Below are 25,134 nucleotides of genomic sequence, written 5' to 3'. Positions count from 1 at the left end.
GTAAAATGGGAACATATGCGCACTTCTTTGGGCGTTTGGAGGATGTCAGGAGATAATACGTGCGGAAAAACCTGTCCTAGGCCCAGCCATTGAAACGCGTTCATCTCCCTCTCTTCCTCCACCTACACAGGATGCACAGCTCCCCTGCTTGGGAAGCCCTACGCCTCCCCTTCCCGCCGCCCCGCGCGAGCGAACGTCCCTTAAGTCCCTTCTCGCCGTGGGCCGGCCTGTTTCTGCCATACCTGCCACACCGAAGGGGGCAGCTGCCGCAGCTCCGAGGCGGGGCAGCAAAAACTACAGTTCCCAGCCGTCGCCGCTCGGCCGCCGGGAGCCCGAACCGGGGGCGGCAGGCCCCGCCCCGGGGGCGGAGCCTGTGCGGGGGGCGGAGTTAGGAGGTGGCTGGAGGGCTGAGCCAAGCCAATGGGACCAGCTGCTAAGCAGTGGGCTTGGCTTACAATATAACAGTGGCAGGCGGAGGAGAGCGAAGCTATTGAGCCAGCGAGGAGTGAAGCTGAGCCCGGCCTGGCACGCTCCTAGAGGACCACCTCCTGAGACAGAGTTCTTTTCTTCCCCCTTCTTTCTTCTCCAGGCTCCCCTCCTGCCCTCCCTCCCTGCCCAGTACAATGCATTCTTGAGTGGCAGCGTCTGGACTCCAGGCAACCCCAGAGAACCGGAGCAAGCCAAAGAGAGAAGACTGGAGCCAAGACCCTCTGGCGGGGGAGCGTGGATGCCTGGCTTTCTTTGAGGACATCTTTGGAGCGAGGGTGGCTTTGGGGTGGGGGGTTGTGCTACAGGGAATCCAGGCAGGCCCCAAGATGGACACTTCTGGGCACTTCCATGACTCGGGGGTGGGGGACCTGGATGAAGACCCCAAGTGCCCCTGTCCATCTTCCGGGGATGAGCAACAGCAGCAGCAACAGCAGCCACCGCCAGCGCCAGCGCCCCCAGCAGCCCCCCAGCAACCCCCGGGACCCCCGCCGCAGCCTCAGCCTCCGCAGCTTCAGCAGCCGCCGCCGCCGCATCCCTTGTCTCAGCTCGCCCAACTCCAGAGCCAGCCCGTGCACCCCGGCCTGCTGCACTCCTCTCCCACGGCGTTCAGGGCCCCCGCTTCGTCCAACTCCACCGCCATCCTCCACCCTTCCTCCAGGCAAGGCAGCCAGCTCAATCTCAATGACCACTTGCTTGGCCACTCTCCAAGTTCCACAGCCACAAGTGGGCCTGGCGGAGGCGGCCGGCACCGGCAGGCCAGCCCCCTGGTGCACCGGCGGGACAGCAACCCCTTCACGGAGATCGCCATGAGCTCCTGCAAGTACAGCGGAGGGGTCATGAAACCCCTCAGCCGCCTCAGCGCCTCCCGGAGGAACCTCATCGAGGCCGAGCCCGAGGGCCAGCCCCTCCAGCTCTTCAGCCCCAGCAACCCCCCCGAGATCGTCATCTCCTCCCGAGAGGACAACCATGCCCACCAGACCCTGCTCCATCACCCCAACGCCACCCACAACCACCAGCACGCGGGCGCCACGGCCGGCGGCACCACCTTCCCCAAAGCCAACAAGCGGAAAAACCAAAACATTGGCTATAAGCTGGGACACAGGAGGGCCCTGTTTGAAAAGAGAAAGCGACTGAGTGACTATGCTCTGATTTTTGGGATGTTTGGAATTGTTGTTATGGTGATAGAGACCGAGCTCTCTTGGGGTTTGTACTCAAAGGTAGGGGCTGCGGCTTCTCTTTATACCTTGAACAAAAGCGATATGTAGGTAGCGAGGGAGCGAGATGGAGAGAGGGAGAGAGGTGGTGGGGAGAGGCGTTTTGCACAATTACATGGAACACTCCAACTTCCCCTGGTTTGCCTTCTTGGTCCCGGGAGAATTCATTCCTCGCTTTTTCTGGGGGGTGGGGGGGGGGGGAAGTCCCCAGCATGGTGTCTCATTTGCAGACTCGGTGTTAGGGAGGCTTAAAGAAGCCCTTCTGAGAAATCATTTTTCCTCCCGGCTCACTCGTACTAAAGCATAACCCAGCAGCTTAACGCACCAGTTAATTACACTCTGCCTTGATGTGTTTGCCAGCTCCTGTGACTTCCCCTCTTCCCCTCCCCTCCCTGCTCCACTCCATTTTCCCTAGGATAAAAAAGAAATAAACGTCTGGGTGGGGGGGTGGAGGGTGGGGGTGCAGTACCATTTCCCCAGTCCCTTCTCTCCCCACCGTCTCCCTGTCTCCCCAAGTTTCTCTTCCCCTCCTCTTTTCCCAGAGACTCCGTGCAAATTAGAAATGCACCCGCCACCTGAGCCTCCCCAGGGCATGGGGTAAAAATACAGGTGGAGGAAATCAGCAGCCCGTCCCTCAGGAGAGAGGACTCAGAATAAACCTGCTGCTGCCTCGTAAACATCCCCTGACAAAAATGGCTACAGGTGTTACCCGGGGCAGGCAGACGGGCGCTGCCTTGGTATCTGCCGGGCGATCGCTTCTCCTTCGTTCGGGTGGGGTGACAGGGCTTCCCGGCGGTCCCGCGAGCTCGCGCCCCCGGCTCAGCCCCAGCTCTCCCCTCCCACCCCAACTCCTTCTCCTTGGGATAAATAAAGATGAGTGTGAGTGTGCGAGTGCACGCACAGATGGAGACGGCAGGCACTGGCTATAGCAGGGGGGCCGGTCCCAGCCCAGGGGGGGCTTGGGAATCACGGCCTGCGAGGAGAGTGGGGGCAGGAAGGTGGGTTTCAGTGATGCTGTGCTTGTTGGGGAGCCCCCTGCTGCCGGCTGGAAGGCTTGGAGCCCCGCGGGCAGTCGGTGGACAAGTGGATTTTCCCTCCCACTCTTCTCCCACCCCCAGTGTGTTGGTGTGTGTGTCTCTGCTTGTTGCTTGGATTTCTCTATTTATTTAGTCATTTTGGGCAGGGGGTGGCCGGGCTGGCTGGCGGGTAGCGGGGAAGGGTTCAGCTGTTGGAGGTTTCAAATAGAGCTTGTTGCAGGCAGGGCACAGCTGCTGCGAGACTATCGCATTCCTTGTTGAAATCCAGTCGCAAAAACCCAGGAGGTGCTGATCGGATTTCCCTCAGCCCAGCCTCCCCTCACTCTGACCGGGGATGCACAGGCTTGCCCGGGGCCTTGGAAACGGGTGGGACAGACCTGTCAGGTGACGGTAAGAGCCAGAGCCAAGACTTTCATGCAGAAGGTCCCCCGGGGACCTGGCTGCTCGCGGGGGGCTGCCCCGGCGAAGGCAGCGCCTGGCAGCCGCCTGCGTCTGAGTAGCTCAAGGATTGGAGCCCCTCAGTGAGCAGAAGGGAGCGGGGTTTCCCCTGGAAATCGCAGCTCACTTAGTCATTCTCTGTAATGAGCCTCTGAGTCTGCAGGTCCCTCTGCTCGCTGCCTTCTCAGAACCGCCTCTCCTGCTGGGCGCCTCGGGAGACGACGACGAGGCCGAGTTTGGCAGGGCTGGCGGCCGCTCTGGGCACAGCCCTGGCTCCCTCCAGCCGCCCCTGGAGACGGAGGTCCCCCGCTGGGGGAAACCGATGAAGGCCCAGGTGCTGGAGGGTGAGGGGAAGGGACAGCGCCAGCACCTCCTTTTGTGGTGACCCCCAGGTCAGGGCCCCGAAGGAGATGACTCTTCCTGGAGAGAGTGGCTGCACACGGTTCCCAGCGTGGGATCCCCGCACGCTTGTCTTGGTGTTAGGGGAGCGTGGCCGCCAGGCACGGCAGGGCCCTCTTCCCTGCCCGCAGCAGGTGCCGTCCCTCACGGAATGCTCAGGGCAGGGGGGTTTCCCAGAGCCGAGGAAGGCAGAATCTGGGTGGGCAAAGGGTGAGGCAACCTCAGTTGCTTGTTGTCACCCATTTCTCAATTGCTGACAGACTGGCCGATGGCAGCATGGAGGCGGCACAGCTGGAGGTCCTGCTCGCCTCAGGGCTGGGATGGCCGCTGCCTGTGCACCCAGGGCTTGGTGCGAGCCGGGATAAGCAGGACTCACTCCCCCATCCCTCCGTCTGTCCATGTCTTGAGTCACTGAAGGAACAAGTATTTTCTGGGTGTCTGTGCACACAGGGAACAAGGCAGACCTCTCCCTCCTGTCCTGGAGGTAAATGGGATCTAAGACTGAACCCCAGCTCTGCCATTCCCAGCTGTATGATCTTGGACAAGTCAAGTAGTCTTTGTGAGCCTTTTATCCCAGCTCAAAAACGGGGAGGATAATTCCTCCTGTACAGGGTTGCTGTGAGAATTAAATTAGACAGGGGAGTGGGTGTAGCTCAGTGGCTGAGCACCTGCTTCCCATGTATGAGGTCTGTGGTTCAAGTCCTGTCCTAAAAAAAAAAATTAGACAAGCCTGTGCATTCCGTACAGTGCCTGCTCGAGCGATGTGTTCTGCATGTTTTTAATCATGAGCATGATGAGAGGAAGAGATGGCTTCTCACGCTGGTGTCTAACTCTGGCTGTAGAATCAGTTGGGGCCTTCTCAGGCTGGGCACGGAAGCTTGCTACTGGGGTGTGAAGATGTGTCCTGGAGGGGAGGAGTTCTGAGAAGGGGCTGAGGTCTGACTGGAGACGTCTTCCAGCTTGGGTCTGTTTGTGCCAAGAGGGTTTGGGTTAGCACGGTGAGGACTCGCCACCGGGAGAACTCAGGCACGCTCGGTGGACACCGGGGAGGGGTGGCGACAGCCTCTTCTGCTGGAAGACCTTGTGTGTCTGGTTGGCTTTGCTGACTAGACCAGGGGCAGGAGGATGGACAGGGTGAGCCATCTTCCAGTCGCTTGGGTAATTCTGCGCCTAAGGTGGCATTTCCCACCGAAGGCCTGTGAAGAGAGATGCACTTTTTCTTTTCTTCTCTTTTCTTGTTTTTCTTTTTAAGTGATGGAAACTTACTAACCTTGTGTGTGAGCTGCTGCTTCCGTAAGTCCTCTGCCCTTTCCCACGGGGCCGTGGCCTCCTGTGGGCCTGTTTCGGCCTGGTGGTTTGTTTTGAGGGAGGGGGCTCACCGTGCAGGCCTGGCTTTCTGGAAAAGGAAACTGGCTTGTCCCCCGAGCATGAGTGCAAAGTTAGTGCAAAAGGGAACCAGAATGCAGAGGTAAGAGGTTGGGACAGAGTGTTCCTGGGCTCCCACCCTCAGGCTGTGGACAATGATGGGGGAAAGGAAGCTCGGGGAGTGCTAGGAGGTGACAGGCCCTGAGCCAAGAGGCGGTGCTTGGTTCTGGGCCAGGTCAGATAAGGGGCTAGCGGTCCAGGATGACGCCCGGTGCCCCGAGGCCACAGGCCCAGGGATGCCTGAGATGGCCCCAGCAGGGCTCCCGACAGGACGGCTGCCCCCCAACGGCATGAAGAGTCCAGGTTTGCTGTTTTTTTCATAGGCAGATTTGCTAGGGTTTAGACATCGTGCCAGGGCCGGGCCTAGAGTTCCGCTGAGAAGTCTTGGAACACCGTTTACCGCATCCCTGCCCGTCGGGATTAGGGCAGTGAGGCTTTGGGGAGCCCCGGAGTTCCTCCCGGTGTCCTTTCCTTTCTCCCAGGGCTGGTTGGGGCCCACCCACGCTGTGGCCCTAAGCGGTCTGCCGTGCCCTCTCCACTGGGTCCAGGCGAGCTCGGGATGGATGGGTGCGGCCTGTCCGCTCCCATGTGCCTCCTTCCACCTCCAGTTTCTCTTCCTCCTTCAGACCATCTTGTGGGATGGCACCCTGCTGGGGCAGGCTCTCGGCTGTCTGGGGAAGCCCCTGCCCTGGCCCTTCCCTCTCCAAATAGAATGGTGCCTCTTTGGGGCAAACTCATTGCCCATCCCTGTCCTGACTTCGTGGGGGCCAGGGAGTCCGCCCCAGCCTCCGGGCTGAATGATGGCACAGTATCCTCCTGCTCCCGGTTCCTCCTGTCCCCTGCCCTGCCCCGGAGGTCTTGCCCGCAGACGGGCAGGGTTGCAGCCCGGGCTTGGCTGGTGAATTGCTTGGCCCCTCCTGCTCGGCCCCTGGTGCTGCTTTGGGGTAGGCAGGTGGCTTCCCGGGATGTCCTGGTGTTTAGGGGAAGATGCCACGGGGCTCCAGTCTTGTGGTTTCAGGCACGCTGAGGCAGTAGGAATTGGACAGACCCCTTGCCGTGGGCCCTTGTGCGGTTCAGGGTTGCAGAAGGCAGGGGAATGTCTAAAGGGTTTGGAGCCCGAACGCCACCTGCCAAAGGCCCCCCGGCATGTGTCTTATCATCAGAGGTCAGGCTGAGCGTCTCGGCCCAGAGGAGGACAAGAGCCGCCCAGGGAGCACGGAGTCCAGGCCCTTCCCACTCAGTGTGGTGGTGGCGATTTTATTTTTAACCTTGGTGGACGGTCTGCAAATGAGTCAAACGTTTGCAACCCGCGAAGGGGACAGCTAACTTTTTATCCATGCTTACCCTTCTCGTGTCATCCCTCTATTTATAACCGTCCTGGGGGGAAGACTTGGTGCTACATCCGGACGTCCCTTCCTTCCTCGCAGGCAGCCTCCTCTGGGGCTTGGGCGCCAGCCTAATTGCTGGCGCATTCATCTGCGGCCCAGGCTAATTAGAAAGCTGTTGGGGAGCCTGGTGTTTCCCTTAGTGAGCTTTCGCCAAAGGGGCTGTGTGAGGCCATGGTTCGGAGAGCCACTTTAAAAAATACAAGGTAAAGGAAAACCAACCAACAAAAAGACATGCGAGTAACCTCTCGTGAAGGCGAAGCCCGGATGGAAATGTAAAACACGACGGGAGGGTTTTGGTTTCGTTGCCGTTGTTTGTAAAGCACATTTGGGGGAGAAAAATGAGCGTGTGTGAGCGAGAGAGTGTGAGAGGGGTTGTGAGGGGGCGGGTGTATATTAATGAAATACCGCTTTACTCAGCTTAGTGGCACGCAGGCCAGCGTGTTCATTCGGGGCTGTTTTTCTTCTCTTTCTTTCAAAACCCCAAAGGGGGAGAGAGAGAGAAGAAAGCCACCTATTCCTCTTTAAATAATGAGGGTGGGAAATTCTAAGATCACGTTGTTCTGGGGAGCCGTGGGGAGGAAAATTCTAGTGCCGTGTTTCTGGAGAGGGAAGTCCGGAGGAGGCTAATGGGTTTTTAGGGGCCCCCGCACTCCCCCTTGCTGTTCCACCTCCAGGAGCTCAGCTGGGGTCCAGGAGAAAGGAGGGGAGGAGGGGGCCGGGTGCAGGGACTACCGCTTCCTCCTTGTGCCCAGCACGGCCGCTGCTCTGAGATGTTGCTGAGTGACAGGCGAGGGGATGGCACCGACCGCTTGCTCAGCACCAGACCTGCTTTGCTCACGCGAGCCTGGAAGTAGGTGGTGGCCCTGGCTGCCGTTGGTGGAAGCCGTCCCTGGGCCAGGCGGACACAGCTGGGGAGTGGTGGTGCTGGGACAAGAACCCGGCCTGTTTACCTGCTAAGTTTACGCCCTTCCTGGCCTGCTGCTGCTGGATAGATGGCTTATCGCTCTGAAAAGAGACAAATCAATGGTCCTGCGCTCGGAATCCAGGATGGGGTGGGAAGAACTTTGCCAAGAGATGGGCAGCAAGGGGGCTCAGTGGGGGTGGGGGATACTGGTCCAGTACCAAGAGGAGACAGTGCCCGGGGGCGGCCGGGGCGAGAGTGGGCCTCAGGGGAGCAGCTTTGGTCCAGGGTGAGACTGGGGACAGGCCCACAGTCAGCCCTTGGGATGCCTCCCCACCTGGGGGTCTGGCAATACTGCCTCTGGGGCGATGCTGGAAAAGCTGTGGGAGGGTACCCGTGGGGATGAGAGGGAGAACGAGGGCCCCACACCAGCCCTCTCGCCTCTCCCCTTCGCTCCTTCTCCAGCACTGCCTGCAACTGCTCCTTAGGGGGGTAGCCGATGACATCTCACCGAGTCCTTCATGCTGTGTCCCTCTCGAGCCTCACAATGGCCCTGGAGTTACTACAGTCAGCTGCGTTTCCCAGATGAGGAAACTGAGCTGCCGAGGGTGGCGTGACTTCCACCATGTATCTGTCTCAGGGGAGATGGTTCGAGAACAAGACTCTAGTAGAGTGCTGGATTCTGTCTTCCAAACCCCATCACAGACCTCCGTCGGGATTGTAGCGAGACCTCTGAGGGCGTCTCCATCCCCACCAGTTCTGGAGTTTTCTTCTTCACCCTTAATCCCCCTTTCCTACTTCCCTGCCTGTGCTTTGCTGAGCCTCGTCAGCGGCAGTGAACGCTGACCACGCGCCTTTGGAGGGGTCCTGAGGCGGTACTTCCACCTCTTGCTTCCCGCTTGCTGTGTGGCCTCGGTCAGGTCCCTCCACCCCTCTGGGCTTCTGTTTTTCTAGCTCTGACGCCAAGCTCCCTTCCTGTTCTCAGGCCTTGTCATCTGATTCCGTTGAACACATGTCTGTCATGCTCAGTCACCGAGAAGGGCAGCCCGCAGTCCTCAAACGCCTGTTCTCGAGGGGGTGTCAAATGTGTGCCCACAAAACACTGCTCCCTGCCGGACCACGGTTTATGGTCTTGGTACGATGCCCGGTGCTCGGAGCACTGAGGAAGGAGATGGTCATTCAGGCTGGGGACGTGGGGGAGGCTCGCCATGGGGGGTGGCGACTGGGTGGTCCCTGACGGAGCCAAGGAGGGTCCTGGGCAGAGCCCTGTTGCTGAGTCTGAGAATGTCGGGAGTCAGGCAGAGGATGCAGAGCGTGCAGGGAACAGAGCAGGACGTGCGGGGGGGTGTGGAGCCGTGGGGTGTGTCCAATGGGAGACAGGAGACAGGAGCCTGGGAGGGTTGCGGGGCCCAGGGGCCTGGTCTCCCCCGGGGAGGTTCTGAGCAGGGTGAGGGCACAGCAAAGAATTTCATGTTTAGTGCTTGTGACAGCCAGGGGCTCAGAGTTTTGCTCACTCACACCCTGAAGACCTGATGATCTTTTATTCCCTCAGAGACGATCTTAATGGGCACAGGCAGGCTGGCCTGGGAGTTCAGAGCTTGGATTCTGGGTTCGAATTCAGCTTGACCCTGTGCCAGGGGTGGGAACTTGAGGGGTTTCCTGACCCCAGAGCCTGCTTCCTCCCATGTAAAGAGGGAAGCATAAGCCCGACCTGTGGCAGAGCACCCAGCACAGGGCCCGGCCGCGGCCAGCTCTTGCTTTTATTAGTCCTTAGAAGATGCCAGCTGGAGGGAGGAGACGGGGGGCGGGGGACCCCGCGGGTGGCTATGGAGGAGATGGCGTCCCTGCTAGGAGGATGAGGCTTTGGAAGAGTTGAAAGCAGGTGGAACCTGCACCCTTTTCTCATCCAATCAGGCGGCCTCACCTTGGGGCGTCCCGTTTCTGGACGGGTCCTGGTGGGTGGGTCTGCTCAAGGGAGAGGGAAGTGGGGTGTTCCTGGAAGGCCGGGCTATCGCCGCGGCCTGGCCCCAGCTCTGGAGCCTTCCTACCTGGGGGGGGGGGAGGGGCGTTATTCCACATCAGGGTGGGCGATCTGGCCTTGGCACAGCTAATCGGGTGTGGTCGTGCAGACTGAACAGGTGGAGAGGGGATGAAAATATGCCCACGGAGCCAGGCCGGAGGCCGGGAGGACGCGTGATGAGCAGCCAAAAGAGGCGGAGAGGGCAGGGCTGGGCAGAGGCCCAAGCAGGAGGCCGGCCGGGGTGGCCCCGGGGAGAGGAAGAAGCGCCGATGTGTGTTCGAGGGAGCGCAATTCTCCCTTCATCCTGAGACACAGGGACCCTTGTCAGGATCACGAGGGCCTGTGGGAGCGCAGGTAGCTGTGGGGTGTTAAGTCCGCGTTCTTTGGGCCCCTCTTGCCCTGCTTGGGACACCAGGGCTGCAGCAGTTGGTGACTGTCCCAGCCAGGTGCCCAGGGGCACAGTAGCAGCTGTGCGGGCGTGGGACGTGCGGGGGGAAAGCAGGGCTTGTTCTCAGTGGGAGCTTTTTTTCTCCCCTTTCTTTCTTGCAAGGCCCGGTCGCAAGGTACCGGAGTTGTGTTCTGAGCAGAGTCTTGGCGACACTAAATGAACAACATGCAAATGATGTGTGAAATAATATGCAAATTGGCATCTGTTAGTTTTGCGTCAGCTCGTTGGGCATTTTTCTTAAAGGATGGGTGTGGTGCTGGGGATCAGGGGGCTGGAAAGCTGGCTGGAAGGTCGTCGTTCCCTGGCAGGGCTGTCCCGCTAGCGCCTACCCCTGGAGCTCCCCGGCCCTGGGGCCTGTGCCGGCAGCTCGAGGGGCAATCACTTGGTGTTTAGCTTCTGACTGTAGACAGAGAAGCCCCAGAAGGTTGGGGGCCTCGCCCAGGGCCACCCAGCAGGTAGGCAGGAGCTGCGGGTACCTTGTCTAGTCTGTGCCCTCTTTCCTTGCTCTTTGCTTGCTAGAGGCTGCTCTGAGCTGAAGGAGGCCCCGAGGGAGGCAGGCAGAGACTGCACTGGGTGCTGATTGGGGCTCAGCTCCCTCGGGCTGGGTTCCCTGAGGTCCAGGGACTCAAACTCTCTGAGCCTCAGTTTCTCCACTTGTAAATAGGAATACTGACATCCACCAGCAGGGCCCCGTGAGAATGAAACCCGATAACAGCTGGGTAAACGGCGCAGGCTGCGGATAAATGGTAGTTCCTCTCAGCACCTTTGCCCGCGTTGGCACCTGCCTGCCAACTTGTAGGGTTCCGCTCGCAGGGATTTTTGCAGAGCCTTTTCTCCCTTTTAGGAAGATTTTGGATTTTAACAAATTGGGGCTTAGCCATTTTCTTTCTTTCCTGGCTTCCAGCTGGTATGATGTTGGCTTGCTCGGCTGAACCCAAATAGCACCCACATGTCGGAAACTGACGTGGCTGTCGCTTCCTTTCCCCCAAGCTGAGGGCTTAGGGTGGGTGATTTGCTCTGGGTCTGGCTACTGCCTTTGGAGGGCTGGATGGCACTGGTGGGACCACCCAGGGAAGGGTCCTCTCGGGACAACTGGGCCACATCTGGGCCTGTGTGGCAGGAAACCACCCCTGAATGGCTGAGCTCCACAGCCGACCAGGTGTGCCCACGGGACTGGGGCGGGGCCCCTGCACAGGCCACCCACTCTCGTGAGGAGGGCAGGTCGGGGTCTGACCTCCTTATAGGGCCCCAGGGCCTGGAGGTTACGAGATCATTCAAGGCCTCTCGGCCTCGAGAGGTAAAGGTGCGGCTGGAACCCAGGCAGGCTGGGTTTTAGATCTTCCTCTCTTTCTCTTTCTTTCTCCCGCCCCCCGTTCCCAGAACATGTCCTGAACACCCCCTATGCAACAGGCCCTGTTCTAGGCCCCGGCTGGCAGCACCTGTGGACTTGAGTCACCTGGGGGGATCGCTTTTCTCTGCTGACTGTCCCAAAAGAGCCGGGGCTTTCAACACAGACCTGGGTTCAAATCCTGACCATGCCATTCTTTAGCTCGGTGGCCTTAAGCAGCAGCTTCTTTACCTGGGAAGTGGGATTGGGCTTTCCTTACTGAGGGCAGAGGTAGGCTCCAGTGGGCAAGCCCCGGCACTGAGGGGTCCCCTGGCCCGCGCTGGCCCGCGGCGGGTTTCGCCGTGGCTGTTTCTTCCGAGGGCTCAGTGGCCGTGGAGTCATCCGCGATTTGGGCCCTAGACTGCCGCCTCCCTGCTCCGAGCTGGGCCTGGAGTTCAGCTCTGCCACGACGCTCTCCCCTGCTCCCGGGGAGTAATGAAGCTGAGCCGGGTGGGAGGACGTTTTGGCACAAGACACCAGACTGGGCCCATGCTGTGAGCCAGCCACGGAAAGATCCCTCAAGAGTGAAATGAAATTGATGCAAGCTGAGAGCAGCTCCCGGGCGGGGCTGAGTCATGAGGGTTCCCTCGCAGGGGACGGCGTCATCTATCACGTCGCCGGCGGCTGCTCCGGGGAATGTGTTGCTCTCATAAAATGGAAACATCTTTCCTCTTCCTTAAAAACAGCTCCAGAGCAACACTGGGCTGCATTCAGGAGTGGAGAGGACAGATGGAAGAGGAGAAGAAAATGAATGCTTATTAGGGGCCTGTCATGTGCTTTCACGTGCCTCATCTCATTTAATCCACACAACAATCCTGTGGGGTAGATAGAACTACTTCCATTTTACAGATGATGGAACTGAGGCTCAGAGAGGTTAAGTGACTTGCCCAGGGTCCCACAGCTAGGACGTGGTGGGGTTGAGTTTGAACCAGGGGGGTGTCTCCCAAGCCCTGGCGTGTGGTGCAGATATGCTTTTGTGGGTCATCTCCTAGCCTGGGCTCTTCAAGCCCAAATGCTTTTCTTGTTCACCCTAAGCTCTCCAACCCCTGACCACCCCCACCCCTGTTCTGCTCCATCCTCACTGCCCTGCCAGCCTCACCCGAGCCTCAGTGGGTGATGCTGGTTTGGGGGTGGGGGTGGGGGAGCGGGGGGGAGGGCGAGGCTGTCGGTTTAGAGCAGGCGGGTCTTCTGTTACCCCATGGAAGTAGGTTGAGCCCCCAGGGGCCATGGTGCCTTGGCCAGGAAGGCTGGCTCTGTGGCTGAGTACAGTCTGCCCTGGGCTCCGGGCAGAGCAGATTAACAGTACACGCTTTGGTGGCAGGCAAATCTTGCCCCAGTTCTGCGGCTTTCTTGCTGTGTAACCTCAGAGAAAAAATTGACCTCCGTGAGCCTCAGTCTGCAGGTGTGTAAATGGGGCTGGCGGGGTTTGCTCCCTTGTGGCGTGGGTGTCACGAGTGACAAGATGAGCCAGGCCTGGTAAACGGCTTGGTAGATGTCAGTGGTTATCATTGTTTATCTTCTCATCGTGTAACTCTGAAAACGCCAAAGTGGATGTAGCCGCTAAGAGCTGGAGGACTGGAGTGAGCCCGGGCCCCCCTGGAAGGCTCCCCTGTTCGCCTGGCCCGGGCCCCCATGCCCTGCGCCCCTGGCCCCTACGTGGGCGCCTTGTCCCCACTCTCCTCCACTGGACCCTCTAGCGTCAATCTCAGGAAACTTCCCCCCACCCAGCCCCCTGCCGGGCCGTCTGCTCTGCTCCCCGAGTTTATTCAGGAACGACTCACGAAGGCGTACCGTGTGGGCGCCAGGCGCTGGGCTTGGCTCTGGGGTCAAAGCCAAGTGAGACAGACAGCTCACAGGCTGGTGGGGGAGGCAGCGTTGAACACGTCATGGCAAGTATGAGGTGGGTTTTATAGGAGACAAAACCATACACACGGTTTATGAGGGTCCAACTCATAAACCTGAGTCTGAGCCCCCACCCACCCATTCCTTCCGCCTGCTCCCATGCCCTCCGTTTCCCCGCCGTCGACCATGGCCTTCACTGCTTCCATCTTCCCTTGTACGGTCCCCGGGGGCATCCTGGGCCGCTTCTGTCTGGGCGGTGTAGCCTGGAGCCGGGAGGACGGCTTTGACTTTGGACGCCCTGACTGCACTCCTGACTCTGCCCCTCCCCGGCTGTGTGGCGCCTGCCGGTGGCTTCAGTTTCCTTGTCTACGGATGGGGCTAACCACAGTCATGTTTCTGAGGCTGCCGTGAGGGTGAAATGAGCTGCTGCTGTACCAGGGCGTGGGACGGGGCTTTACGCCGTGCTGAGCACTTGGTGAAGAGAAAGACGGGACCTGGGTCGCCTGGTCGCCTCTCCAAGCCTCGGCTTTTGTTGTCTGGAAAGTGGGAGAAGGGAGGCTGAGGAGGCTGAGAATTCCTCTGCTGGCCATTGCCTGCAGGGTCTGTGGGATTGGACAGACAGAGTGAAGTGGAGGAGAGCGGTGGTCCCCAGAGCGGAAGCGGGTGGCTCTCAGGGTGGGAGGGTTCATCTTCCTGTGGCTCGGGGTGAAACCTGTGGAAGCCTTGGGGCTGGGTGACGGGCCCTGCGGGCCAGCCACCTCCCTGCTGCCTCCTCCCTGCAGGCCAGCCCCTGGCCTGGGACCTGTTGTCTCCAGAACCCTCCTAGCAGCAGGGATTTAATTACTATAATGTAAGTAGCCATGGCTTGAGGCCTTCTGGCAGAAGGGAAACAGATTTGTCTTCTCACTGGGAGAGTAAACGTGGATGGAAAGGACACGTACCTTCCCCTGAGCTACCCAAGGCGGCTAACGTATCTTGCCTGCAGGGTGGGAGGAAAGGACATCGGGTGTGTGGGGGGCAGGCCAGCTGCTGGGAGGCAGGGGCGGGGAGAAGACCGTGTTGAAGTCAAGGACCTTTAGTACTTGCTTGTTGCCTTTCATGGGATGACTCAGCTAAGCTGCCTCGGTTTACCCTAATGTCACCCGGCCGTTCAGTACCACATGTCAAGTACCTGCTACTGCTTGGTACTGCCCTTGAGAAGCTTCCAGCCAGTCAGGGGGCCCAGGCAGGAAAACAGATAATTATCATCATTCAGCAAATAGTTATTGAAAGCCAGTGATGCACCGATACCATTCCAGGCACTGCAGATAAAAGAAAACCAAAAACATAAGAGATAAACCTCTCTTCTGCTCTTGGGGAACTTTCCTTTTAGTAGATAAAACTGACAACGAGCTACTTAAATTAATTATACATTAAGTTAGATGGTGGTAAGTGCTCTGAGGAAAACTAAAGCCAGGCTGAAGGAGAGGGGGTCCTGAGGGGAAGGTTGTAATTTTAAATAAGTGCTCAGGGAAGGCCTCACTGCAGAGGGGCCGTTTGGAGAAAGACCTGCAGGAGGCGAGGGAGTGAGCCGCGTGGGGAAGAGGGAATCGCAGCGACGGCGCTGGGTCGGAGTGAGTGCCCGGCAAGGCCTGGGCAGTGCTGTCCAATAGAGAAAATAATTTGAAATTTTCTTGTAGTCTCATTTTAAAAAGTAAAAAGAGAAAGGTGAAATTAATGATATTTTAAATTTAACCCCAAGGATTGTCATGTCATTGTGTAATCAACGTAAAAAATTATTGAGCCGTTCTACTTTTTGTGCGAAGTCTCCGACCTCTGGTGTGTAGTTTACACTTACAGTTTGGATGCTAAATCTTCATTGGAAATGCCTGATCTGTATTTTGAGTTCATAAAATATATAGGTGACAAGTAGATCCATACACCCCAAGTTGTGGCAAACAGACCTAAACGTTTCCCCATAACTGACTGGAGTATCAGTTTTTAAATTTAAATTCATTAAAATGAAATATAGTTAAGAATCCAGGTGCTGAGTTGTATTAGCCATGTGTCGGGGGCTTGGTGGCACATGTGGCCGGTGTCCACTGAATTGGACAGTGCAGGTCTGGGGCGGCAAGGAGGGTCGTGGGGCTGAAGCTGGGAGAAAGAAGGAGTACACGGGTAGGGTGGTGGTGGTGGAGTGAGGTCAGGGAAGGAGCTGGACCCACTGGGCAGGGCTTTGTAGACATTTGGGAGCAGTTTGGCTTTTACCCTGGGTGAGATGGATGGGAGCAGATGGATGTTTTGAGTAGAGAGCTGACAAGATCTGACTTACTTTAAAATTTTCTTTTAAATTTAATTTACTGTTATCCCCCCTCTCCCCTGGCCTGAGATAGCTCCCTTGTCTGTCTTCTCGCTGTGTCTGTCCATCTTTAGGAGGCACTGGGAACCGAACCTGAGACCTACCATGTGGGAGGCGAGTGCCCAACTGCTTGAGCCACATCCCCTCCTTGCTGGTTGTATCATCTGCTGGTTGTGTTGTCTGCTGGTTGTAGAGTCTGCAGGGTGTGGCGGCTGTGGCATCTGGTGTTGCTCAGTCTGCTCGTTGTCTTTAGGAGGCACGGGGAACCGAAACTGGTATCTCCCATGTGGGAAGCGGGCATCCAATTGCTTAAGCCACATCCGCTCCCCTGACTTATATTTAAAAAAAAATTTTTTTTTCGTAAGTTTGAGAGGTTGTGAGTTAACAAAGCAATCATGTATACCATGTAGGACTTCCATACATCGTCCCACCACCACCTAACGCCGTCGTGACACATTTGTTACAAACGATGAGAGAACGTCGTCATAATATTGCTGCTGGCTGTAGTCCACAGCTTTCACTTGGCGTGCTTTTCCCACGAACCATCCTGTTATTAACACAGGTATTAGTAGTGTGTGTTCTTTCCAGTCCGTGAGCGAACACGCTCACGTCTGCCTTACCTCGTATGGGATCACTGTGGTCGCTGTGCTGGGAGCAGACGCGGGGGCGGGGGAGCAGGGGCCGGGGGCACCATCGAGAGGCTGCGGGACAGTCCAGGAGAGGGGCGGTGCTTTGGAGCTGGCGGTAGCCGTGGAGAGGGGGAGAGGCGGCTGGGCCTCCGGCACCTCTAGAGGAAGGGCATTCCTGGTGATTTGGAGGTGGGGGCCCGGCTGGGGGAGGGGACGAGAAACGGGAAGTCAAGGCTGAGGCCAGGATCTCTGGCCCCAGCCACCAGCAGGGTGGAGTTTCCGTGATTGCGGTAGAGAAGACTGGGAGAAGCAGTTTTGAAGGGAAGATAAGGAGTTGGGTTGGGCTTGTCAGTTTCCATGTAATGAGGGCAGCCTGTGCCCCAGAGGTGGTTGAGAGGTCAGAGGAAGCCGCCTGGGGTCAGGAAAGGCTCTTCCTGGGTCCCGGCCCCAGGTCCTGGCTCGGGGCACAGCTGGCCACCTTTTAATAAAACTCAAAAAAGTTGCCCCCTCCCTGAAGGTCACTGGGAGGTGCTAGGATCGCTCTGGGTTAGTCCACATTTGAGGAATAAAAAGGGTTGTAAGTGATCAAAAGCTACCCCCAGTGCGGCTGGGAAGGTGGGACTGGGTGGAGTTACAGAGATGATACAGAGCACGAAAGAGAGTCCCTGATTTTCCAGCATCTTCCTCGCTCAGGGGTGTGGGGAGCAGAGGAGGAACAAGCAGCAGTGTAGCGAGGTGGGGTAACACCCACCCGGTCCCACGGCTGCGGAGGAGGTGAGGCCACCATGCTGGGTGGGAATCACGAGCCCATGTCGCGGAGTGGCCAAGGACACCGGAGGCCAGCGAGGCTCTCCAGGAGACAGCTTCGAGGCCGGGAGGAGAGTGGGGAGGGGAGCAGAGAGGGCTAAGGCCCTCCGCCCACCCCAGCAGCGTCAGCCCCGAGGGCATCCCAGTCCCCCTGAATAAAGCCTCCTGACCTGGGTTCGAATCCTGACCCTTACTGTCTGTGTGACTTTAGGGGTTTGGTCTTTGGGTGTTCGCCCATCTGTTGAATGAGGGTGCTCTTAGGCCGTGACCTGACTCAGTAAATGCGGGTTCTCGTCCTCCTTCCTTGGTGAAGGTAAGGAATCCGGGGGCAGGCCGGCCCTGCCTTGGAGTTGAGGGAGACGGTGTGTATGAGAGTATCTGAACTGGAGTTGTGCTGAGGATGCTCTGGCGAACGGCATCAGTGGGGAGAAAGAAGGGCTTGCCTGAGCGGGCGCAGGTGAGAAGGGGGTGAGGCCTCCTGCCCTTTCCTGAGAGCCGAGGCACAGCGCTGTGTCTTCAGATCGGGGCCGCAAGCGGGGGCGATTTGGCCCCCAGGAGACATTCGGCAATGCCTGGAGACGGTTTTGGTCGCCACAACCCAGGGGCCAGTGGAGTGCCCTAGGCCTCATGGGCAGGGCTGGGGCTGCGGTCAGTGTCCTATGGTGCTCGGGGCTGCCCCACATTCAGGAGAACCCGGCCCGAAACGCCAGTGGCGCCCAGGCTGAGAACGCTGCCCCAGGGGACGCCCTCTGCCGCGCTTGCCATGGGGCTAAAGGCATGGTGACGGATGTGTTATCGGCTGCTGCAGCCCTTCCTCTCCCGTGGGCCAGTGCTGTGTCCTCGAGGGCTCAGAAGGCCCGAGTTCCGGTCCCGACTCACCCGCGTCTCCATGGAGTATCTTCTCGTGTCTCGTCTCTGTGTCCCTCATCCGCGGAGGCCGCTCCTCTAAGAGGACCGTGTGTCCACACACCGGTGGGACTGCCGTATGGACCAAATGAGCTGCGCGTGAGGAAATGTTGAGTCTGCCGGGATGTGCTGGCAAGCGGGAGGCGACAGGGTTATCCAAGGCATGATGACCTCAGGGGAGGCTGGGCCCTGATCCCCGCTTTGCCCCCGTGAGGCCGGGGGGCTCTTCTCCCAGGTTGGCTCCATCTTGCTCCTTGTTTTGTGTTTCCTTGAACAGGTGGCACTAAGGTCTCCATTTGGGGAGATGGAATTTGCAGGAAAATGCAGGGCTATTCTTTCCATGCTGTGGGTGTGGGAGACGGCGGGGCGAGTGGCAGAGCTCCCGGCAAGGCAGACCCGGCGAGCGCGCCAGCCGGGCCCTGCTGGAATCCCTTCCCACCGAGGAGGCCAGGGTTCCCCCGGTGGCCACCTCGGGAACCGCATTTGTTCTGAGCTCAGGCCCAGCCCCAGAGACGGGTGGGACGTGCTCTTCGGGGAGAAAGCTCTGAGGACCTTTGACTGGCCGAGGCTTCAGCCAGGCCAGCCCTGGGGACCTGGGGGAGATGGGGGGGACGGTACCCGGTCGAGGGGGTGGTCCTCCAACGTCATGCAGATGAGGCAGGCTGTGCCATGAAGAGGGACGGCGCAGGTAAGGGGGTGCTGGTGAGGGGTGGTGCCCCGAGGCTGCTTAGAGGAAGTGCAGGCTGAACTGGGTTTTGAAGGAAGGGCTTTAGGAGGCACGTGTGCAGGCCAGGAGCCTTTCCGGCTGAAGGAACCGTTTGGGCAAAGGCCCCAAGTTGGAGAGGGCCAGGCGTTCTCAGGGAGGATGGAGGAGATGGGTTTCCCTGGAGGGGTCGAGAAGACTGTGAAGGGGAGCGGAAGCCTGCTCCCAGGGGCTCTGCGTGCCGGCGGAGGGGTCTGGCTCCGGTCTAAGGCCCTGTGGAGGGGTGAAAGGTTTCTGAGCGGAGCGGTGATATGCTCTAGCCACAGCGTGGAGGGTGGGTTATAGGAGGAGGAAGCTTGAAGCAGGGAGGCCAAGTAAAGGTTACTTATTTATTTATTTTCAAAGATTTATTTTTTATTTCTCTCCCCTTCCCTGCCCCTGCCCCCCACTTGTCTGCTCTCTGTGTCCATTCCTTGTGTGTTCTTCTGTGTCCGCTTGCATTCTTGTCAGCGGCACTGGGAATCTGTCTCTTTTTATTGTGTCATCTTGCTCTGTCAGCTCTCCGTGTGTGCGGCGCCATTCGTGGGCAGGCTGCACTTTCTTTCACGCTGGGCGGCTCTCCTTACGGGCGCACTCCTTGCACGTGGGGCTCCCCTACGCGGGGGGACACCCCTGCGTGGCAGGGCACTCCTTGCGCACATCAGCACTGCGCATGGGCCAGCTCCATGTGGGTCAGGAGGTCCTGGGTTTGAACCTTGGACCTCCCATGTGGTAGGCGGATGCCCTAACCACTGGGCCAAGTCTGCTTCCCAAGTAAAGGTTATTGGAAAAGTTTTAGAGAAGGAGGAGTGAGAGCTTGAACCAGGCTAGGACGGGAAGATGTGGGAGCCCGAGCACCCTGTGGGCTTGGGAGTAGGTGGGGACTTTGGGGAGGCTGGTGATGTGTTGGGGTTCACACCTCTACCCTGGGTGACGAGGCTGCTTGTGAGGGTTGACGTGGTGCTGGATCCGATGACCTCACTGCTCTGCTCAAAACCAGCCTTTCTCAGAGGACGGGGATCCGGGAGCGGGGTGGCAGAGCTCCTGTGCCAGCCACGCCGGCTGGGGGGTTTCTTTCTGGAGCCCATCAGCGTTGGCTTCCTGCCAGGCCGAGGGAACCGGAATACACCCCCTTCCTGCCCGTTTTCAAGGATACGGGAGGAGGAGGAGCAGCGGCGTGTGGGAAGGCAGGCAGCGGGGCGCGGGAGAGCAGGCTTCGGAGCCAGCTACCCTGGGGGTCCTGCCCCAGCTCGGTGCTGCCGGCCTGCCGGCTGGGCAAGGCGCCCGCACTCCCTGAGCCCCCGTTTCTGTGTTGCACGATGTGTGTAATGATGCTCAGCCCTCAGGGTCGCTGGGAGAGAGGACACAGCGTAAAGCTTCAAGCTCTGTCCTGACCACACTTTTTAATGAAGAAGACCTGGCGAGGGGCTGGGGGCGAGGGGCAGGCAGAGGCAGGTCTTGGGGAGCGGGGTGATGGCGAGTTCAATCTTGAGTGTGTCAGCTTTGAGGGACCTCCGGGAAATCCCGGAGTGACGTGCAACGCCTGGCGACGCGGGGGTCTTCCCAAAAGCATGTGTCACATAAACAAACCTAACTGTTCACTCAGCGTCACCGCACGCGGCCCCCGCGGGATGTCCAGGAGAGTGGGGCGGGCACAGCCAGCCCAGCCCCTGGCTCTGCCTGCGTCGTGGGTGACTCCTCTTGGTCCGCAGCGCCTCCCTCTGCGATGTCGTCCCCCCAAGGCTGGCCAGCCCCCTGCCCAGGGCCCCCGATGGGTCCTGGCCCAGCTCTGGCTCGGGGGAGGAAAGAGCCGTGGCCCTGGCAGCCGTGGCCTGCTATCCGCCCGGGCTCTCCTCCTTCCCCCAGGCCATGGCTGGAGCAGGCGCGGGGCCCCGAGGGGCAGGGCCCCCTTCCGGAAGGCGGGGATGGCGATGCTTCCTTCCCGGGGCCATGGGGAGGGCTCGGGAGCTCAGGGGCGTGAAGGCCCCCAGGGCGGCGCCTGGCACATCGGGGCTCTTGGCAGATGTTTGGTGATTGAAAGTGATGCCAGGCAGGGAGCAGAGCGGGGCGGTGGGAGGCAGAGCCGAGGAGGGGCCCGGGGCACGAGGGCGGGTGGCGCGGGGGCCAGGAGGCCCAGGCTCGACTCCTGGCTGCCACTCACCGACGGGATGGCTTCAGACCTGGGGGTCTCCCTGACCCGTGTGTGTGGGGGGGTGGGCAGCCTGGGGGGCCCTGTACTGCAGACCCGCAGTGCGGCGAGGGGGGCTAGAGGGCTGAACAGCCCTGGGGACAGGCGGAGAGTTGGATAAACGTGCACAGGCTCCAGTAAGCACACAGGCAGGTGGGGTCGGCGCCGCCCTAAGGTGACCCCAGGTGCCTTTATTGGCCCCCGCTGTGGGAGCAGAGAGAAAAGCCAATTTTTGGAAGACAGGGGGCTCCCCTTCTGCCCTGGTGCGGCATTTCGCTTATTCCTTTGCTCTTTCCTCTCCTGAAACGTGACCCGGCCTTCTGGAAGCCGGCCCCAGCCCCCTAATGGCAGTGACCCCAAAGGTGGGAGCGGCCCACTCCGCTGCAGGCGATGAGGGGCACGCTGTCCGTAGAGAACGTAAAAGTAATAGTAGAAGCCACCAGCGGGCGGCCTGCCCTTGTTCCCGCGGGCCCTGGCCCTGCTAGCGAGGTCAGTGGTGGAAGGCTCCTCCTCCAGGGGCAGGGGCTCCCATGCCCCCCGGGTCAGCCGCTGCCTGACGTCCTCCGGGAAAGAGCCTCGGTGGGTGGAAGCAGCAGGGAGGACCCTCGACCCTGGGGCAGGAGCAGAGATGGTTAGAGGAGCCCATTTGGGATGAGATCCCCGGGAGACGGGAGGGGAGGGCGCCCGTGGAGCTGGGGGCTGAGGTGGCAGCTGGGCGCGCAGGCTGGGGAGGCATTGCCTGGGCCCTTTGAAGCGGGCAGGAAGAGGGCGTATCTGTCTCCCTAGGGCCTGGCAGGCAGCCCGCGAGGAGCCCTGAGAGTTCCAGAAGGAAAGACCCCAGGCAGCGCGCCTGGGGCCTGCTGTGCGGGCGCCCTGTCCCCCGCCCTCGGCCGACAGGCTGCTCCCCGTCCCCCAGGGGGCCGGCCTCCCCGCGGGCGGAGGGAAGGATCAGGGCGCCCAGTGGGCTCGGGCGCCGCTGGGGGCTCGGGGAGGGCAGGGGCAGGTTGGGGTTCCCGTTTCCCTCACCTGGATCACAAGGACACGCGTAGGATGAAAGCGAGTGTTTTTAGGGTTTTTGCTACCGGGATTTAAAGAGTTTTTCTTGTGGGAGGGGCCCTGTGGGAAGAGCACCTGTAGGTTGGAGGAGTCTGTGACGTAGAAGGGAGGAAGGTGTGTCCCGGGGCTGGCCGGGGCGCTGGGGCAGTGTGTGTGTGTGGAGGGGCAGGCTGGCAATGTCTGGCCCCTTTCCTGGCTGGACTCCTTGGCAGGAACCCTTGCCAGGGCGCAGTGAGGCCCAGGTTTGGATCCCAGCCCCCTTGTTCTCAGCCGGCTGTGAAGCAGATGGGCCTCAGTGGGGTTGTAGGCTCCTGTAGGGAGGCGAGCAGACCCCTGGGGGGCTGGGGCAACCAGGAGTTGCTCTTCCAGATCTGCCCCCAAAGGCAGCTGCATCTGGTTCCGTTCGGAGCCCAGTGGGAACCAGCGGGCAGGCTGATGGTGGCAGTCTGGGCTCCTGCGGCTGAGCAGAAACTCCTGGCACTGACCTAGTATTGGCTGGATGCTGAGGAGTTGGCAGGAGGCAGTGCAGGAGCAGCAACAGGTTTTATCGGGGTGTCAGCTCTAAATGATTGGTATTAGGTACCAGATGGGCTGTGTTGAGAAGGATTCTGAGGTTCAATCTGAGCTTGGTGGGAAGAGTGCCATGATTGACTCAGGAAGATCCTTGATTTCTGGGCAAGGAAAAATAGTGGAGCAGCAAGGAATTTGCCATTCCTGATGGAGGAAAGAATAGAGAGAGCGTAGGTTTGATCTTTATGTGGGTCACTCTTACCTCTCTGGGCTTCCTCATCTCTAAAGTAGGGACAAAAATATTGCCCTCTCAACCTGACCAGGTTCCTGTGGGGACTGAGTAAGACGGTGGAGTGAAAGCACTTTGTGAACTATCGAGAAGCTTATCAACGTGGAGTGGGGGTTTTGCTGTTATGACTCACCCAGGAACCCCAGATGACTTAAGAGTAGTAATACTGCCTGGAGCCCCGCCCACCGCCTCTGCCCGGGGGCCCTCGTGTGGTCTCGGGGTCTAAGTGTGACCAGTGCGCCTGGCTCGCACGCGGGCCCTTCCTGCGCTCCTGACTGAGTGTTCGGTCAGGTTTCCAATTAGAAGCCACTTCACTTCCGTCACCACTGACCCTCTCCCCAGCTGAAGATTTAGAGACTGTATTGGTGTTTAATGAGAAAGGAACAGAAAATCTCTCTCTAGAACCGTGCCTCTTCCTCCCCATTAAAGATAGCAAAATTGCTTTATAAAGTCTAAAAGCCTGACAAGAGCACGTTCTAATGAGGCATGAATTATGCAGATCTGTGTAGTCATCTGATTCGCATCATGGCAGGATTGGAGGAGGGCTGGGAAGGGGCAGGGGTGAGGGGTGTGGACACCTCCATCCTCTCCTATGGGCTCAGCCTCCTCCCCGAGCCCCTCCTGGGGCCAGGTCAGGGGGACTTCTGTCCCGAGGGTGACCGTTTCCCTCCCTGGCCTGCTGGCTGGGCACGTGACCCTCTGGGACCTGCCTCGCTGTCGGCCCTCCCTTTGCGGGGGCCGTCGCCAAGGCAGGGGCACCCTGCCCTTGCCTGCCCGTCCTGTGGACCTTGCCTCGTGGGGTCTCCCAGCCGCCCTCTGTGTACAGGCCCCGAGAGTCCCCCGGGGCGTGATTTCTCAGGCGGTCTGGCCGAGGCAGTAGACTTGGCGAATTAAGTACCGTGTGGAATTGTAACTATTGCCAAGTGCCTTTTGCTCAGGCTCTAGGGGAAGCGAGCTGAGAAGGTGTCTGGACGCGAGAACACCCCACCTGCCCTGCCCCAGCCGCTGCCCAGAGCCCGGCCTCTCCTGGGGCGCTGCTGATCAAGAGTTCCAGCCTCTGGCTGGCAGGTGCCTCCCCCTTCTGCTTTTCTCTGGGTCCTTGCTAATCTCAGGACTTCGGATTTGATGAGTGCTGAGGCTGGAGCGCAGGCCACTTGAGGCCTGACTCCAGGAGGTGCTTCTGGAAGCTGGGGAGGTCAGGGGTTGCTGGGGACCAGCCGTGGAGGTGGGCTGGGGCCGGGAGGGGCTGGGGGCCCAGCTTTGCTAGAGAGTGCCGAGACTTCTCTGGATGGGGCAGCTTTTTGTTTCTGGGGAAGAGGGAAGGTTCTGCGAGATGGATGGCTGAAGGGCAGGCGGGCATTTGAGGGACCACATCCGGCTCCTGGAAAAGCTGAGCGGCCGCTGAAAATGGGCTGGGGTTCAGCTCAGTTCAGCACACTTAGGAAGCATCTGGCTCTCAGGGCCAGGCCCAGGCCAGGCCCTAGGGCCATGCAGATGCGAAAGCACTCGTAGCTCTCGTTGGTTGAGCTCTCCTTAGGTGTCAGGCCCCTTGCTACGCCACTTCATTCATTCATTCATTTAAAAAAGATTTATTATTTATTTCTCTCCCCTTCTCCCCCTCCTCCCCGTTGTCTGCTCTCTTGTGTCCATTCTGTGCGTGTGTCCATTCTCTGGGTCCGTGTGCATTCTCGTCAGGTGGCACGGGAACCTGTGTCTCTTTTTGTTGCGTCATCTTGCTGCGTCAGCTCTCTGTGTGTGCAGCGCCACTCCTGGGCAGGCTGCACTTTTCATGTGGGGTGGCTCTCCTTGCGGGGCACATTCCTTGTGCGAGGGGCTCCCCTATGCGGGGGCCACCCCTGCATGGCACAGCACTCCTTGCGTGCGGCAGCACTGCGTGTGGGACAGCTTACCACACGGGTCAGGAGGCCCTGCGTTTGAACCCTTGACTTTCTATATGGTAGGTGGACGCTCTGTCAGTTGAGCCACTTATTCACATGCGAATCTCATTTAATGTTTGCAACAACTTTACGAAGCTCATTTTATGGACAAGTACGTTGAAGCCTGACCACGTGGCCAGGAAGCGGCAAACAGGTTCTACACCAGGTCGTTCTGGCCCCGAAGCCTGTTCTCCCGACCACGGTGCTTTGCTGCCTCCGTGACTCAGACCCAGACCTTCCCTTGAGGACCTAGTGGTCCCAGAGGTGCAGGCAGAGGAGGGGCGCGGTACAGGGTGGCATGCAAGGAGAGATGCTCGAACCAGGAGCAGAAGTGGCCTTGAGCGTTTAACTACCGGAAGGGGGGGAGCTTCTGGCTGGAATTTGGGGAAGAGGCCAGGGAGGCTGCAGGTAGGGGAGCGGGGCGAGGAGTGGGGGACTTTCAGGCGAGCAGCTTCGTTTCACTCATTGAGTGAGGCTGGGTGAGGCGCAGCTGCGAGACTTCAGCTCCAGGCCACAAGGGGTCGTGGCTGGGACAGGCAGGTGGGACAGGTGTGGGGCGCTGTCCCCAGGGCTCCTTTCCTCAGCCCACGTGCTCAGCAGGTGCACAGCCCTCCGTGGCCCTGGGAGCCGGGGGTCTCAGGGTGCCTGAACTGTCTGTGGACCCTGCCTGCCTAGCAGCTGTTCCTGCACCCCACCTGCTCAGACCCAAGAACTGGGCTGCTATCAGCAGCCCTGGGAATTCTT

The 25,134-nt window shown here is 59.4% G+C and overlaps 1 protein-coding gene across 4 annotated transcripts in view; it reads left to right on the top strand.

Moving 5' to 3' along the window:
• The first annotated feature begins 489 nt into the window (after window positions 1-489).
• Window positions 490-25,134, top strand: part of KCNN3 (potassium calcium-activated channel subfamily N member 3) — a 168,504-nt gene continuing 143,859 nt past the window's right edge. For all 4 annotated transcript variants that reach the window (XM_058309768.1, XM_004475034.4, XM_012518217.4 and 1 more), the window contains exon 1: window positions 490-1,706. In XM_058309768.1, the coding sequence (XP_058165751.1) occupies window positions 816-1,706 (891 nt within the window). In that variant the 5' untranslated portion in view covers window positions 490-815. The remainder of the gene's footprint in view (window positions 1,707-25,134) is intronic.

This window comes from Dasypus novemcinctus, chromosome 13 (genome assembly GCF_030445035.2).
Source record: "Dasypus novemcinctus isolate mDasNov1 chromosome 13, mDasNov1.1.hap2, whole genome shotgun sequence".
In the NCBI taxonomy this organism is placed as follows: Eukaryota; Metazoa; Chordata; class Mammalia; order Cingulata; family Dasypodidae; genus Dasypus; species Dasypus novemcinctus.
This window is presented reverse-complemented; position numbering and strand designations above follow the sequence as displayed.